Consider the following 17,768-nt stretch of genomic DNA (forward strand, 5'->3'; position numbering starts at 1 on the left):
CACCAGTCCACAGTCAGACAGACTGTGTACAAATGGAGGAAATTCAAGACCATTGTTACTGTGGCAGCGGGGGCGTGGTCAAGCGCCGGTCTGTGACAGGAGGGCGGAGTCAGGGAAGGTAAGTGGCAGAATCACTACACCTGACGGCAATTAACCTGCGTTTGTGTATGTCTTCCCAGTGACCGCGCCCTACTTAGGGAGGGAGAGCGAGAACAGAGGGTCTCATCCCCGAACTAGACGCTGGTTGTGTATGTGTGTGTCTGTTTGGTGTTCAAATTGTTCACTGAAAAGTGTGGCAATAAAGCCCTATTTTGAACCTGATCTCTGTCCTGCCGTCCTCTGTGCTCCACCCACGCATACTGAACTGCTACAGTGGTGCCAAAACCCGGGAAAAATTGGAGCGCAGCAGCCGATCAGCCCCATGGAGTCCTCCCCGTTCACCGACCTGGTCCACGCCCTCGCCACGGCCCAGCAAAGCCAGCACCAGGCGCTAGTCACCCTCCAAAAGGAACAAGAACAGTGCTTCGAGGCCCTGGTGCTGGCCCAGCAAGAAGATCGAGAGGCGTTCCGGCACCTCCTCGCATCAGCGGGGTCTACCAGCGCTCCCACCGCGGGCCCGTCCCCCCTCACCCTAACCAAGATGGGTCCGCAGGACGACCCCAAGGCATTTATCACGCTCTTCAAGCAAGTAGCAGAGGCTTCGGGGTGGCCGATGGAGCAGTGCGTGGTGCGCCTCCTCCCCCTGCTAACGGGAGAGGCGCAGCTGGCCGCGCTACAGCTCCCCGCTGACCGCCGGCTGGCCTACGCGGACCTCCGCCAGGCCGTCCTCCAGCGTGTGGGGCGCACCCCGGAGCAGCAGCGCCAGCGCTTCCGCGCTTTCCGCTTGAAGGAAGTCGGCCGGCCGTTCGCATTTGGCCAGTAACTCCGGGACGCCTGCTGGCGGTGGCTGAGGGCCGATAACTGCGACGCCGAGGGAATCGTCGACCAGGTGGTGCTGGAGCAGTTCATGACGCGCTTGCCAACAGGAACCGCGGAGTGGGTCCAGTGCCACCACCCAGCGTCGCTGGATCGGGCCATCGAGCTGGCGGACCATTTGGCGGCTGTTCCGGTGGCAGGACAGCAGACAGCCTCTTCTCTTCTCTCCTCTTCTCTCTCTCCCCCTCCTCCTGTGTCCCGTCCTCGCCCCATTCCCCCACCACGGAGGCGGGGGCCGGCACCACCCCAGCCGGCCCGCCGCACCCGCGGTGCCCTCCCGTTTCTCCCTTCTGTGTCTGTCTCTCCCCCCCTCAGGTGAGTGAGCCCCAGAACACCAGTGCAGAGAGGAAGCCCGGGCCGGTTTGCTGGCACTGCGGGGAACTGGGCCACCTCCAACAGTAGTGCATGGCAATGGAGGTGGGCGTGGTGGTTCGGATCCCCGATGTGCCAGAAACTGCCCTCGATCGGGCCGGAGCATATCGCATACCAGTGAGTATTCAAGGCAGGGGCGTGTTTAGCCTATTTTTGGGGGTGCTCAAGCACCCCCAAAAATGAGCTCAGCACCCCCTACAGTAGCTCAGCACCCTCAAACACTGCTTTTGGACGTAATTTTCAGAAATAAGTGCCTTTGCGCACTGCGCAATGAATGTGTGCGCGGGCGTGTGTGTGTGTTCTTGAATTCACCTGTTACGTGATCGTTCTATGACCAGTAAAATACCTCTCCTCCTTGCGTCCCCTCTGATTGGGTTGCCTGTCCGTGCGAGTGCTTGCTACGACATGGTGGTTTTTTTTAAGTGGATTCCACGCCGATGAGGAACTCGAAGTAGCACCCGAGTATTACTGGCATAGGTTCCCTGGTCTATGAACAGAATGATAAAAACGACATTTATCATCCATATCGAGATACTTTTGTGCAGAGCTGTACAAGTGCTAGGGTGCTAGACCACCGTGTGTTAGTCAATTTTATTTAATGTAACATAGCATTTACTAATGTAAACTAATGTAAAATCATAATACACACTATTATTACACAATACACAATAACACATTAATTAACAATTACCACTGTTCAAATTGAATAGCTCCAACATTACAAATGCAGTAGTAGGTCTTGTTTAGTTAAAAATATAACGTAAATATTTGTGTCAGTGGTTGTAAATGTGTAGATATCATAGTTTATTGGGTCAGCTTCTGTTAAAACATTGCATAAGTCTAGTCTTGTCTAGTCTAGTCTTCTTGTCTAGTTAAGTCTAGTCTAAATGCGGAATAAACGTGGAAACACTGTCGTTCAAGCCAGGTGCCTCTGTCAGCTCTGGGGTCTAAGCACCCCCAAAGATCAGATGCTAGAATCGCCCCTGATTCAAGGGGATACATATCAGGTGTTGGTGGATTCTGGTTGTAATCAGACCTCAATTCACCAAAGCCTGGTGCAAAACGAGGCATTGGGGGGAGCACAGGGGGTGAAGGTGTTGTGTGTGTGTGTGTGTGTGTGTGTGTGTGTGTGTGTGTGTGTGTGTGTGTGTGTGTGTGCGTGCGTGCACGGGGACGTTCACAGCTACCCTTTGGCGCTCTTCTGCATTATCTCCCGAGTTGGAATCCCGAAAGAGATTTTGACTGATCAAGGCACCACGTTTATATCACGGACACTGCGCGAACTGTATGGGTTATTGGGGATTAAGCCAATCCGCACCAGCATGTATCACCCACAAACGGACGGTTTAGTGGAACGATTCAATCGCACCCTCAAGAATATCATTAAAAAATTCCTAAGTGAGGACGCACGTAATTGGGATAAGTGGCTCGAGCCCTTGTTGTTTTCAGTGTGAGAGGTCCCCCAAGCCTCCACGGGGTTCTCCCCATTTGAATTATTATATGGGCGTAAGCTGCGCGGCATTCTAGACGTGCTGCGGGAAAATTGGGAGGAGGGACCTTCACAAAGTAAAAGCGAAATTCAATATGTTATGGACCTGCACGCAAAACTCCACACGCTCACCCACCTAACCCAGGAGAATTTGCGGCAGGCCCAAGAACGGCAAGCCCGCCTGTACAACAAGGGTACGCGCCTTAGGGACTTCACATCAGGGAGATAAGGTACTTGTACTGTTGCCCACATCGAGCTCCAAATTGATCGCCAAGTAGCAAGGACCCTTTGAGGTCACATGCCGAGTCGGGGACGTCGACTACGAGGTGAGGCGAACGGACAGGGGTGGGGCGCTACAGATTTACCACCTCAATCTGCTTAAACTCTGGAATGAGGAGGTCCCCGTGGTGTTGGTGATGGTGGTTCCGGAGAAGGCGGAGCTGGGGCCGGAGGTTCAAAAAGGGGCATTGGCATCACGTACCTCTCCGGTCCCCTGTGGAGACCACCTCTCCCCGACCCAACTCACGGAGGTCACCCAGTTGCAGACTGAGTTTTCGGACGTGTTCTCGCCCCTGCCCGGTCGCACCGACCTCATAGAGCACCACATTGAGATGCCCCCAGGGGTGGTAGTGCGTAGCCGCCCTTACAGGCTACCCGAACACAAAAAAAAAGTGGTTCGGGAAGAACTCGAGGCCATGCTCGAGATGGGCATTGTCGAGGAGTCCCACAGTGACTGGAGCAGCCCGGTGGTCTTGGTACCCAAGGCCAGAATCACTACACCTGACGGCAAGTAACCTGTGTTTGTGTGTCTTCCCAGTGACCGCACCCTACTTAAGGAGGGAGAGCGAGAGCAGAGGGTCTCATCCCCGAAATAGACGCCGGTTGTGTGTGTGTCTGTTTGGTGTTCAAATTGTTCACTGAAAAGTGTGGAATAAAGCCCTATTTTGAACCTGATCTCTGTCCTGCCATCCTCTGTGCTCCACCCACGCATACTGAACTGCTACAGTTACCCTCCCCAGGAGTGGTCGACCAACAAAGATCACTCCAAGAGTAATAGTGTGTAATAGTCAGCAAGGTCACAAAGGACCCCAGGGTAACTTCTAAGCAACTGAAGGCCTCTCTCACATTGGCTAGAGAACATTAGTTCATGAGAACACAGAAAAACAATGGTGTGCATGGCAGAGTTGCAAGGAGAAAGCCACTGCTCTCCAAAAAGAACACTGCTGCTCGTCTGCAGTTTGCTAAAGATCATGTGGACAAGCCAGAAGGCTATTGGAAAAATGTTTTGTGGACGGATGAGACCAAAATAGAACTTTTTGGTTTAAATGAGAAGCATTATGTCTGGAGAAAGGAAAACACTGCATTCCAGCATAAGAACCTTATCCCATCTGTGAAACATGGTGGTGGTAGTATCATGTTTGGGCCTGTTTTGCTGCATCTAGGCCAGGACGGCTTGCCATCATTGATGGAACAATGAATTCTGAATTATACCAGCGAATTCTAAAGGAAAATGTCAGGACATCTGTCCATGAACTGAATCTCAAGAGAAGGTGGGTCATGCAGCAAGACAATGACCCTAAGCACACAAGTCGTTCGACCAAAGAATAGTTAAAGAAGAATAATGTTTTGGAATGGCCAAGTCAAAGTCCTGACCTTAATCCAATCGAAATGTTGTGGAAGGACCTGAAGCGAGCAGTTCATGTGAGGAAACCCACCAACATCCCAGAGTTGAAGTTGTTCTGTATGGAGGAATGAGCTAAAATTCCTCCAAGCCAGTGTGCAGGGCTGACCAACAGTCACCAGAAACATTTAGTTGCAGTTATTGCTGCACAAGGGGGTCACACCAGATACTGAAAGCAAAGGATCATCTACTTTTGCCACTCACAAATATGTAATATTGGATCATTTTCCTCAATAAATAAATGACCAAGTATAATATTTTTGTCTCATTTGTTTAACTTGGTTCTCTTTATTATATTATTATGCTTTTAGAACTTGTGTGAAAATCTGTTGATGTTTTAGGTTATATTTATGCAGAAATATAGAACATTTTAAAGGGTTCACAAACTTTCAAGCACCACTGTATGTACCTCAGTCAGAACTTATGAATGCGGTTAAGGCAAATAAAATGACAGAGGAAGTCATGCAGTTAGGGTTTTTTTTTTTAAGTCACCACAACTGATGCTCAAAGAAGAGTGCTGTTCTAAATGGCAGCCTTCAATCAGATCTACACTTTGTGTTTCATTTCTGAGAATAGTTTCCTGTATAGAGAAACTGCAGAGTTAATATCAGACCATAATCCACCACATCTGATATTCATTAAAACTTTAAACATCTGGATTGGGTAAATTAAATTGTAAATAGAAAGTTAATCTTAAAATAAGTTTTCTAGGAACAGAAGCAGATAACAACGCTCTCTGTTCCTAAGATGAGATCTAAATTTGAAAAGAAGCAAACCACATTCATTTATAAGTATCTCACTCCATGAATTCGACCAGAGCGAAAAGAAGAGCAGAAGGAAAAACTTGTTTTATGACAGACTTTGACTGTTTATGCCTTTCAGGCCTCTTCAAGCATGTACATGCAGTAGTGGGCAAATGTGCCAGTTTGCTTTCAAAATCTTAGCAAGTATCTATTATCATGTCTAAAGTTTAAGTACATTTTCTTAGTAGGGCACAAAATAAATGATTTGCAAAGAGCACAGAGAATAAAATATTTTATTCATATATTATCAGGGGTTGTGTATATATTGTTACAAAACTGAGTTAACTGACACATTAGTGCCAGTGGCACCTATATTTGAAAAAAGCAAAAGCAAAAAAAAGCCAGGCAATGAATTCTACCCTCTGCAATCTGTTGAAAATTCAGATGCTACACTGGCAAAATGAGGTGCATATTAAATTATACATGTTACCACCTTCACCTTGATCCTATCAGAGAAGCAAAAAAGATGCTGAAGATGAGCAAACACAAGATGCAGTAGGATCAGTATACACACCTCCAGGCCAAATACAAGGAAACTGTTACATGCATCAAACTTACACTGGTTACATTTTTATTTATTATAAAAGCACAACAAACATGGACAAAACATAACAATAATAAAAAAGTTTTTTCTGTATATTTGTTTACTATTTACAGTTTGATCTCAAATGTATTCAGAAGGCAAGAAATTCCACTAATTAACTTTTGAGGAGGCACACTTGTGAACTGAAAAGCATTCCAGGTGACTACCTCATGAAGCTGGTTAAGATAATGCCAGTAGTGTGCAAAGCATCAAGGTAAACGGTGGCTACTTGGAAGAATCTAAAACACGAAACGTATTGGGACTTTTATTTATCACATAACTCCATATACGTTCCATGTTTTTTCATAGTTTTGTTCTACAATGTAGAAAAATTTCTGGATTGTGACTAAATTATTGTCACTCCGGCGCTCTTTGGCGCGCACACCTGAAGAACTCTCTGGCGCGTTCTGGAAAGCGCACGTGTCAAGTGACCTCTCGCACACGTTCTGTTAACGACACACACCTGCACATGATTGAGGAGCAATATGTGCTTAGACGCACACCTGGGGCAAAGTTTTACGTGACGTTAATAGGCATTATCGAGCCTTATTTCTTGGGTTTCCGGTTCCTTGTTCCTGTTTTCTCATGCATATGATATCCTGTTTGTGCCTCGCCCGACCTTTCGCTTGGTTTCATGTTTATGAGTCTGTCTGCCAAATTGGACTGTTTGCCTGTGTGTGTGTGTGTGTGTGTGTGTGTGTGTGTGTGTGTGTGTGTGTGTGTGTGCTTGCACAATCTGAATAAATATAATTCTGCACATCCGCCTCTCACCGCGTCCTGACACCTGTAAGGCTGCTGGGCCATAGAAGGTTCACGCTGCATGCTGCACGCTACACGTTCACGTGAAGAACCGGACCCTGGGCCATTAAACTTCATGCTTGGATGTTCACGTGTTGCGTCTGTTCTACTTTGACCGAGTAACCAACAATATGGACTCTTCGGATGACGACGATTGCCTCATTCTGCTTTTACTGAGACAGAGGAAGAGAAAAAGGAACAGAATTTGGAGCCGAGAACACTTCCTTCTGAGAGAAACCCGTGGTGAATTTCACCGAACATTCTATAATCTGCTTGACAATCCCGATGAAGAACTATTTTTCAATTATACCATTCAATTATATTTTTTCTGAAGTTTTCCCCTGAAAGCATAGAGTTATCTCCGTAGACCCGTTCTGATTGGCTGGCGCGGCGGTGACCGCATGCATTGACTGGAATTTCCATCTTCACGCCTAGAAAAAAAGTGTGCATGTTCATTTCTCGCTTCACGCGTGAAGTGTGCAGCGTGCAGCAAGTCATGCTACGTTTGTCCACTTTTCTTTACATGCGTGTAGCGTGCAGCATGCAGCGTGAACCTTCTATGGCCCAGCTGCCTAAATGAGTAGGTGTGTCCAAACATTTTACTGGTCCTGTCTCTTCTACATTTATCACCCATTTCACTGGAAATATTTATAGATTAAAATATAACGGAGATAATCAACAAAATTCTTAAACCTGTAATTAACTGTAGATATTTTATTTATTTAGGCTCTCTAGATTGTCTAGATATAGAGTAGCTGTACATATCAATTAAGAGTTCATAAATGCACCCAAATTTGTTTTTCAGAAAAAGTACAAAATATAAAGCACCAAGTCAAGGAAGGGGTTGGTAAAAATGTTTGGGTAGTTGATTTTGATGTAACATAGGCTATGCCTTTGTCTATCTTCATTATCTAAAAATATTGATTAAAAATATGCAAAGAAATATGTGCTTGTGTTCTGCAGAATTCTATGTTTATGCAGGAAATGAGTATGTGCTTGTACTAACCACTACTGGGATCTTAACTTTGATTCACATTTCAGAGTGTAAAAGTCTCCTTTGAGGATCATCTATGCATTATTTGATCTAGATTCCAGGTCATGAACTAGAAAAGGCTCCTTCTTCTTTACGAGTCTGTAGAACTCTGCTTTCGTTTCCATTCCTCCTGAGTCAAGACATCTGTACAATATCCTCATTTTTTCCTGTGATGTTGATGCATTAAAGATTTCACTGTAGTTTTCTTTCCTGATGATATTCTTGGTGAGTAAAGTATCTGCTATTTCCATTACTGATGAAACTTTCTGTATGAGTGTGTCTCTGTGTTTATCTACAAATTCAGCACCTAAAATAGAGTTTTATTAAATTATATAATGTACACTGCAGGAGTCTTTCAACAGAATTCATCAAAATAAATGATGAAAAATACATGATGCCAATTTCAGTCAGAAAGTCTTACCTTGATCTATTCTGACTGGAACTGCTTCTCGACTAGCAGCTGAGGTAATAATGACAGGAAACAAGATTCAGTGCTACAATACTATAATGTAACCTAAAATAATATTATAATGTTAACCCAGAACTATCAGAATGCAAAAATTAAATCTTGGCTACCTGGTAGAAAGACCCGACGAGGCTCCCACACCTCCTGGCCAATTTCATCTAAAATACTCAATGTGAGGTCTTTAACCTTGGGATCAAGGATCACTTCAAATATGGGGTGATAGTTGGGGCCAAAGTCACAGCTAAATGTCTGAACCTAAGAAAACCAAAGATAGCTGAATACACTATTTCAATGTGTCAAGAAATCTTATTTCTCCACGAATAAAAGTGGAGTTTACCTTTGGCTGAGATACATAAGGCTCACAGAGTGGTCTGTATTTTTCACCAGGGGTCAGTTGACATTTGGAGCTACACTTAATGTATGTGTCACCCTCATGTTGATTCTGCACCTTCATGGACAGAAAAATATTTCAGTGAAAAATTTTAGTTCATGTTAAAATTAATCTTGAACTCATTAAACCAAATAAGTATATCACTGATAGTTTGGTGGAATTTGTGTTCATTATAAACAAAGACTTTTTCTGAAAATCTAAAGATTTTAGCCCTTGTCTTGCCAACAACATCCGGTATAAAATTAAAATGATAAATATATAAATTAAAGCGTATTACCTCTTTAACTGGCACATTGTTTGGCAAGAGGTGAATGTGTAGTTTTTTCACTGCTTCCATTTTTTCGGAGAAGAGTAGAACTTGGGCACTGATGGGCATTTCCGGAAAGAACCATTTTTTAAGCAGGCCAAAGGGGGACAGATTTTGGACTTTGATGATCACATGTGTATTTGTCACTTCCAGAGGCTGAATGATCTCCACATTACCCTCGCTGAAATGTGCCACGGACAGTTCAATCTGATTTTCATCTGGAACATATGCAGTGCTGCAAGGAGCTGAGAAGAAAGATCCAAAAGCCAGCAGACATAAACAAATATCTCGATGTAAGTTACAGCACTCTCCATAATTATTGCCACCCCTTGCAAAGAGTAATACTAACCCCATTTCCAGAAAAGTTGGGATATTTTCCAAAAGTGCAACAAAAACAAAAATTTGTGATTTGTTAATTCATGCACATGAACCTTTATTTAACTGACAAATGTAATGAAGAAAATATTTTCAATTGTTTTAGTGAACAACTTAATTGTATTTTGTAAATATAAACCAAGTTAGAATTTGATGGCTGCAAAACACTCAGAAAAGTTGGGACAGAAGCAAAATAAGACAGAAAAGTTTATAGGATATTCAACACCATTTTAGAAGATTCCACAATAAGCAGGTTCATTGGGAACATGATTAAAGGAGTACGCCACCCCCAGGTGAAATTGAGTCAGTCCCTGCAGTCCCTAGAGTTGGATGAGTGAGCCAAAGCATTTTGTAGCCGACCCAGCCATTGCCCTGATCTAGAAACGCCCCGCTTAGCTTAGCTTAGCGTAGTCGCTGTAATCCGGCGTGTCCAGCTAGCATGTTGTTGCAAAAGTGAATCAAATAACTCAAGATTTTTTATAATTATTTCTCATGACCTGTACATTCACATCGAGTACACATATCAATGCAAATTAACACGAAGGGATTTACTTGACCAATTTATATATGGAACTATTTTCGGCCACAGCACAGGCAAAGCACCGCTGCAGGCGCAAAGACACCACGCAGCACCTGAAAACCCTCAACTTCCGTCAATACACCAGCGTGACTACTAAGTTTTCTGCTACTAGCAGTGTTGCCAGATACTGCTGACTTTTTCCAGCCCAAAATATGTTCAAAACCCACCAAAATGCACTTGAAACCGCCCAACTGGACGGGAAACCGCCCAATCTGGCAACCCTGACTACTAGGCTGACACTGACAGGTGCTGCGTGGTGTCTTTGCGCCTGCAGCGGTGCTTTGCCTGTGCTGTGGCCGAAAATAGTTCCAGATATAAATTGGTCTAGCAAATCCCTTCGTGTTAATTTGCATTGATATGTGTACTCGATGTGAATGTACAGGTCATGAGAAATAATTATAAAAAATCTTGAGTTATTTGATTCACTTTTGCAACGACAATGCCAGCTGGACACGCCGGATTACAGCGACTACGCTAAGCTAACCGGGGCGTTTCTAGATCAGGGCAATGGCTGGGTCGGCTACAAAACGCTTTGGCTCACTCATCCAACTCTAGGGACTGCAGGGACTGACTCAATTTCACCTGGGGGTGGCGTACTCCTTTAAGTATAAAAGGAGCATGAACCAAAGGCTCAGTCTTTGCAAGTGAGGATGGGTCGTGGCTCACTCATTTGTGTCAAAATTCCTGAAAGAATTGTTCGTCAATTCAAAAAGAACATTTCTCAATGCAAGAGTTTAGGTTTTCAAAATCTAGAGTACATAATATTATGAAAAGATTCTGGGAATTTGGAAACATCTCAGTGCATAAAGGGCAAGGTCAGACACCATTGTTAAATGTGCATGACCTTCGAGCCCTCAGGCAGCACTGCCTGAGAAACTGTCATGCTAATGTGATAAATATAGCCACATGGGCTCTGGAGTTCTTCGGAAAACCATCATCACTGAACACAGTCTGCCACTGCATCCAGAAATCAGTGGCGGCTGGTAGTCTTTCAAACAGGGGAGGCTGGTCGGTTACGATATTTCCAGATTTTAAAAGAAAAAACACATCAATTTTGCCCATACTCTTGCCTCTGATCTGGCTGATTGTTGGCAGGGTCACAAACTGTGAAATAACAGGTTCTTTTGGCCCATTAGCCTCATCTCATCTCATCTCATTATCTCTAGCCGCTTTATCCTTCTACAGGGTCGCAGGCAAGCTGGAGCCTATCCCAGCTGACTACGGGCGAAAGGCGGGGTACACCCTGGACAAGTCGCCAGGTCATCACAGGGCTGACACATAGACACAGACAACCATTCACACTCACACCTACGGTCAATTTAGAGTCACCAGTTAACCTAACCTGCATGTCTTTGGACTGTGGGGGAAACCGGAGCACCCGGAGGAAACCCACGCGGACACGGGGAGAACATGCAAACTCCACACAGAAAGGCCCTCGCCGGCCCCGGGGCTCGAACCCAGGACCTTCTTGCTGTGAGGCAACAGCGCTAACCACTAAACCACCGTGCCGCCCTTGTTTAAAAATGTTTTCCAAATTGTAGCGGTGTTTAATTCATATCCAGAAAAATATATATTCCAATATAATATACTCAGCATAAACATTTTAAATAGATTCTATATTTTTGGTCCATCCATGACATATTACTAAAGTAGCCTATTTACTGTTGTTGATGTGGGTCACTTGCTGTTAGCCAATTCACTTTCTCGTACCAGGAGAGCTGAAAGGAACAAGTACTATTCCCTACCTTTTTCACCAAGTCAATTTGAGGCGTTGGTCTACCCTGCTCTTTAATTTTAATTTTTTTCCTCGAAAGGAAGACTGGCAAATGGCTTTGCCAAAATTAAATCAGCAATGCTTGGCATCCGTGCGCAGCTTTCTTGCTAGCTGACTAGCCCCCTCAAGTTCAAGTTCAGTCACTCAAATAAACGAAATTTCTGGAACTAAGATAGCAAACTTGACAACACTATATTTACACTTTATTTACAATGAAAATATATACAAACTAAAAAAGCTGGTAGAAACCGTATGTAATGAATGAAATCGAAATGTAAGCTGATCTCTTACAATACACCACAGCACTTGCGAATCCGCATGGGACTGAACTGAAATTCACCGCTGCCTGTCTATATTTGAAACGAGCTGTCAATCAAAGAAAATATCCAGCCGCTTTCACCAATCACCAGTCTCCTCGCGGAAAGCTTTGCCATGTCCCTCCCACTGTGAGGCCGGGAGTCCGGTGGGCGGGCGTTTTCGCAGTATTTGTCCAATAACCGTCTTGCATTTTGATATTGAAAAGCGCATAGCTCCCAAATGCCATTGAAGTCCACTGAGGCTGGGAGTCCGTGGGAGTCCGGTGGGCGGGCGTTTTTGCAGTATTTGTCCAATAATCGTCTTGCATTTTGATATTGAAAAGCGCATAGCTCCCAAATGCCATTGAAGTCCACTGAGGCTGGGCTGCATCACGCTGTCACGAGGGGGAAAAACTCACGCACACATTAGGCGAACTGGGGAAAGTTATAACGGAATGATTTCACACTGTAGTTGGGTTGAGCACATACATTTCTATGATTCTGGAACTGAAATAGCAATGTTATAAGGTCGGCTATAACATAAGCCTAGCGCAATTCATCCTACACAGTGTTCGTCATTTTTAGAGGAGGCTGAGCCTCCCTCGTTGTCTTAGAGCAATCGCCCATGCCAGAAATGTAGCCTGAAACTGTATTATTCGAGTTTGTTGACTGTGTAGTGGCTGGCTGCTTTATGTCCCAGGGCTCCCTCATGCCTGTGTTACAGTACCTTCTGGCTCTCCCCTTTTAGTTATGCTGTCATAGTTAGTTGCCGGAGTCCCTGCTTGTACTCAGTGCAATATGTATACTGTTCTTACTAACCTGTGTTTTCTCCCCCCCCCCCCCAATCTGTCCCTCTGAGTTACATGTCGGTCCTGGGATCGAGATGCTGACCTCTTCTGTTCCTTGGACCTGCCTGATCCATCCTGGTGCCCTGTGTCTGATTGGAGTCTCATCACATCGTTCCTGTGGAGGATGGCCCCATGTGGACAGTTGAAAGTCGCACTTGGAGGACGCTCTGGACACATACAGTCATGCTTTTATGGCTGAGGACTACAGTTGACTTGCTAACTTTAGGACTGCAGTTGTCATGAACAGTTTTGCACTCAAGTTTCCATCAATGAAGAGTTTATAACATCAACGAAACTGACTTCATGTTAAAACTGTTAATGTTAGTCATGTTGTCTGTTGTTGCCCAAATGAGGATGGGTTCCCTTTTGAGTCTGGTTCCTCTCGAGGTTTCTTCCTCATGTTGTCTGAGGAAGTTTTTCCTTGCCACCATCGCCGCAGGCTTGCTCATTGGGGATAGATTAGGGATAAAATTAGCTCATGTTTTAAGTCGTTCAAATTCTGTAAAGCTGCTTTGCGATAATGTTTATTGTTAAAAACATTTTACAAATAAACTTGACTTGACTATTATGCAAGGAGGAAGCCATTCATCAGTTCTATGCAGAAACGCCACTGATTTCTCTGGGCCCAAACTCATCTCAGATAGACCCGAAAGACAGTGGAAGTGTGCGTTGTGGTCAGATGAGTCCACATTTCAGTTTGTTTTTGGGAAAACCAGACATGAAGTTCTCAGTGCCAAAGGTGAACACAACCATCCAGTTTGTTATCAGAGAAAGGTGCAAAAGCCAGCGTCTGTGGTGGTATAGGGTGCATCAGTGCCCATGGCATGGGTGAGTTGCATGTGTGTGAAGGTACCATTGATATATTGGGGCACATATTGGGATTTTAGAGAGACATATTCATCAAGGCAATGTCTCTTTCCTGGAAGTCCATGCCTATTTCAGCAGGACAATGCCAGGCCTCATTCTGCATAGGCTACAACAATGTGCCTTCACAGACACAGAGTGTGTGTGCTTGACTGGCCTGCTGCAAATCCAGATCTGTCTCCTATTAAGAATGAATGACATGTTATGAAAAGAAGATCAGATAACAGAAACCATGAACTGCTGAGCGCCTGAAGTCTTGTATCAAGCAAGAATGGACAAAAATTCCAATTGCAAAACTGCAACAATTAGTATCCTCAGATCCCATACAATTAAAAAGTGTTATTAAAAGGAAAGGTGATGTAATACAATGGTAATAATGCCTTCGTTCCAACTTTCTTTGAGTGTGTTGCAGGTATCAAATTCTAACCTTGTTTCTACACCGATCAGATATAACATTAAAACCACAAAAAGGTGAAGCGAATAACCTTGATTATCTCATTACAAAGGCACCTGTCAGGGGGTGGGATATGTAGGCAGCAAGAGAACAGTTACTTTTTAAAAGTTCATGAGTTGGAAGCAGGAAAAATGAGCAAGTGTAAGGATCTGAGCGACTTTGACAAGGGCCAAATTGTGATGGCTAGATGACTGGGTCTGAGCACCACCAAAATGGTACATCTTGTGGGGTGTTCCCAGTATGCAGTGGTTAGTACCTATCAAAATTGGTCGAAGGAAGGACAACTGGTGAACTGGCGACAGGGTCATGGGTGTCAAAAGCTCACTGATTCGCATGGGGCACGAAGGACCCTATATAGTCCAATCCCACAGAAAAGCTACTGTAGCACAAACTGCTGAAAATGTTAATGCTGACACCTTTCTGTTTTCGCCAGCATTAACTTTTTTTCAGCAGTCTGTGCTACAGTAGCTCTTCTGTAGGATTGGACCACATGGGCTAGTGTCCGTGCCCCATGTGAATTGATGAGCCTTCAACACCCATGGCCCTGTTGCTGGTTCATCGGTTGTCTTTCCTTGGACCACTTTTAGTAGGTACTAATTATTGCATACCGGGAACATCCCACAAGATGTACCGTTTTGGACATGCTCAGACCCAGTCATCTAGCATTCACAATTTGGCCCTTGTCAAAGTCACTCAGATCCTTATGCTTGCCCATTTTCCCTACTTCCAACACATTAACTTCAAGAACTGACTGTTCTCTTGCTGCCGAATATATCCCATCCCTTGACAGGTGCTATTGTAGTGAGATAATCAGTGTTATTCACTTCACCTGTCAGTGATCATAATGTTATAGCTGATTGGAATTTTTTCATTGTGACATGAAGCTATTTCACAAAAAGGTGGATTTTTTTCTAACCCTTTTGACTAATCTTTCTAATGGATGCCAATAATCATGGACACACACACACACACACACACACACACACACACACACATAGAGGCCTAAAAAGTTACAGACTAATATTTTATTGGACCAATGCCTTGATTATGGTGCACATTCGCTATGGCATAGTTTTGACAACCTTATGCAATATCACATTTATTTCTGTCTAGTATTGCATTGATTTTTCACTGAGATCTTGTACTGTCAGAGGGAGAGGCGAGAGTCGAACCAGTCTGTAAATTCTTCTCAAAGATTTCAATGGGGTTCAAGTTGTTTTGGCTGATTCATGTGTGAAAATGATTCCTCATGCTCCCTGAACCACTCATTCACAGCTTGAGCCTGATGAATCCTGGCATATGCCTGTGCCATCACCACTCTCCTTCCAGATTTTAATAATGCATTGGACAGTTCTTAACCCAGTTCCACTACTTTCTGCAATCCCCTTAATTGTTTTCTTTGCTTGATGCAGGCCAATAAATTGACCCTTCTGACATAAAGGAACATCTTTTCTAGGACCACAGGATAAGTCTTCGGACTTTTTTTTCTTCTTTTTTTTAAGAAATGAGACTCTATTAACTGCATCAGTTAGGGTTAAAGAATTGTTGCCAGCTGAAACATATTAATCACTACAATAATTATTCATTCAAAGGCTCTTAAGTATTTGCTTATTTAAATCCAAACGGTGACTTTTTTTTTTTTGGCCAGGCATGTGAATCAGTTAAAAAACAGTCTTCTAAATATAATGCATGGGCAAATTTTGTTTTAGTTAGATTACTCTAACTTTCCCATCTTATGTTATTTCTCACACGTAACTCTGCATTTCTCTTTTATGAGGTTGATTAGAATCATAATATTTTAATCCAAAATGATCTTACCAGTATGTATCTCGCAGTGTGGGAGATGCAGATGAAGAATTGAACCTTTAGAGCAGTCGATGTTGTACAGGGGTCCTGCAGGATGGAACTGATCCATGCCCTGCAGCAGACTGTTATCCCAGGGCACTATTTTGTACAGCACTTCACATTTACCTTTCATCTCAAATACAAGGTTGGTCAATTTACAGTGAAACTGACCAGCATGAGAACATAAAAATCTGCAGAGCAAAAGACATAAAGGACAGTGAAAACATAAAAAAGCGGAATTGTTTTAATTTTGAAACATGTTCTAAAACCATCCATGTCAGAATTTCAACACTGAACCTCATTTTTGTGAAGGACAGAATAAAATAGGTACCTGTATGCACCACTGTCAGCGCAGTGTTTAGCCAGTTCAGGAATGAATACATCTGTGACTGATGAGGGCTGTTGAACAGAAGAAACGTGCAAGAAAAATACATTGTAACATCTATGGGCAAGAATATTACCTGAACATACATAATGTATATGTTAATATTTATTGTATTGAGTCAGTAGACCTAAATACGTGAGGAGTCAATAATGGTACAGTTGAGGCCAAAAGTTACATACATGTCAAAAGACATTTGAAATTAATTTTCCACAACACCACACATTTCAATTATCATACATTTCCTGTGTTAAGTAAATTAGGATATCTATTATTTTGATGAGATCACTTTAAAATAATAACTAATCAGCAGAATTAGTTCAGTGTTTATTTACTATATCAGATTTTCAGGGAGTCAAAAGTTTACAAATATTTTTGTTAGTATTTGGTTGCACTTCCTTTTATTTGGTTGCACTTGAATCAAACGCTTTGGGTAAAATACCCAAAATACCCCCAAAACATGATGCTGCCAACCCCATGCTTCTCAGTAAGGATGGTATTTGTCAAGTATTCATTGGAATCCACCCAGAATTAATTTTCCTAGAGCGCATTGCAGCCTTCAAACATGGCTGCCATGGACGACAATTCCCAACACACACATGCACTTGCATGCTCACAGTCACCTTACAATTGAACTTGCACATCTGTTCACAATCACAGTCACAGACTATTTAAAGGAGATACGCAGAACCTTTAGTTTTAAATACATTTCTGAGTGGATAGTATCTCCATCCTTGACTCTTGTACACTGCATAATTGGGAAGAAAAAATATATATTTTTGAGAGTTAAAATCGACCGCAAAGTTGGCATTCAAGCTGCCCCACTGAGCCAGCCAGCCCTGAGTTAGTGACGTCACTGCAGTAACCGGTTTTAAGGCCTTTGACAGCTATAGACCAAACCCAGACTCGGCAGTCGAGAGTGGTTGCAATGGCCTCTTCACTTGGATTTATTGGAGATTCTGAAGATTCCTCAGATAATAATACATCTGACTGTGATAGTCCTAAAATTGGAATGTGTGTACACAGTGGTGCTTGAAAGTTTGTGAACCCTTTAGAATTTTCTATATTTCTGCATAAATATGACCGAAAACATCATCAGGTTTTCACACGTCCTAAAAGTAAAGAGAACCCAGTTAAACAAATGAGACAAAAATATTATACTTGCCCATTTATTTATTGAGGAAAATGATCCAATATTACATATCTGTGAGTGGCAAAAGTATGTGAACCTCTAGGATTAGCAGTTAATTTGAAGGTGAAATTAGAGTCAGGTGTTTTCTATCAGTGGGATGACAATCCAGTGTGAGTGGGCACCCTGTTTTATTTAAAGAACAAGGATCTATCAAAATCTGATCTTCACAACACATGTTTGTGGAATGGTATTATGGCACAAACAAAGGAGATTCCTGAGGACCTCAGAAAAAGCGTTGTTGATGCTCATCAGGCTGGAAA

General features: G+C 43.4%; 1 protein-coding gene across 3 annotated transcripts in view; it reads right to left on the minus strand.

The window, feature by feature from the left end:
• Positions 1–5,535: 5,535 nt before the first annotated feature.
• Positions 5,536–17,768, minus strand: part of LOC132891662 (uncharacterized) — a 105,223-nt gene continuing 92,990 nt past the window's right edge. For all 3 annotated transcript variants that reach the window (XM_060929460.1, XM_060929462.1, XM_060929461.1), the window contains 7 exons: positions 16,266–16,333; positions 15,908–16,125; positions 8,869–9,143; positions 8,538–8,648; positions 8,311–8,455; positions 8,156–8,194; positions 5,536–8,041 (listed from right to left, as the gene is read on the minus strand). In XM_060929460.1, the coding sequence (XP_060785443.1) occupies positions 7,770–8,041; positions 8,156–8,194; positions 8,311–8,455; positions 8,538–8,648; positions 8,869–9,143; positions 15,908–16,125; positions 16,266–16,333 (1,128 nt within the window). In that variant the 3' untranslated portion in view covers positions 5,536–7,769. The remainder of the gene's footprint in view (positions 8,042–8,155; positions 8,195–8,310; positions 8,456–8,537; positions 8,649–8,868; positions 9,144–15,907; positions 16,126–16,265; positions 16,334–17,768) is intronic.

The sequence above is a fragment of the Neoarius graeffei genome, chromosome 9 (assembly GCF_027579695.1).
Source record: "Neoarius graeffei isolate fNeoGra1 chromosome 9, fNeoGra1.pri, whole genome shotgun sequence".
NCBI classification, from domain to species: domain Eukaryota; kingdom Metazoa; phylum Chordata; class Actinopteri; order Siluriformes; family Ariidae; genus Neoarius; species Neoarius graeffei.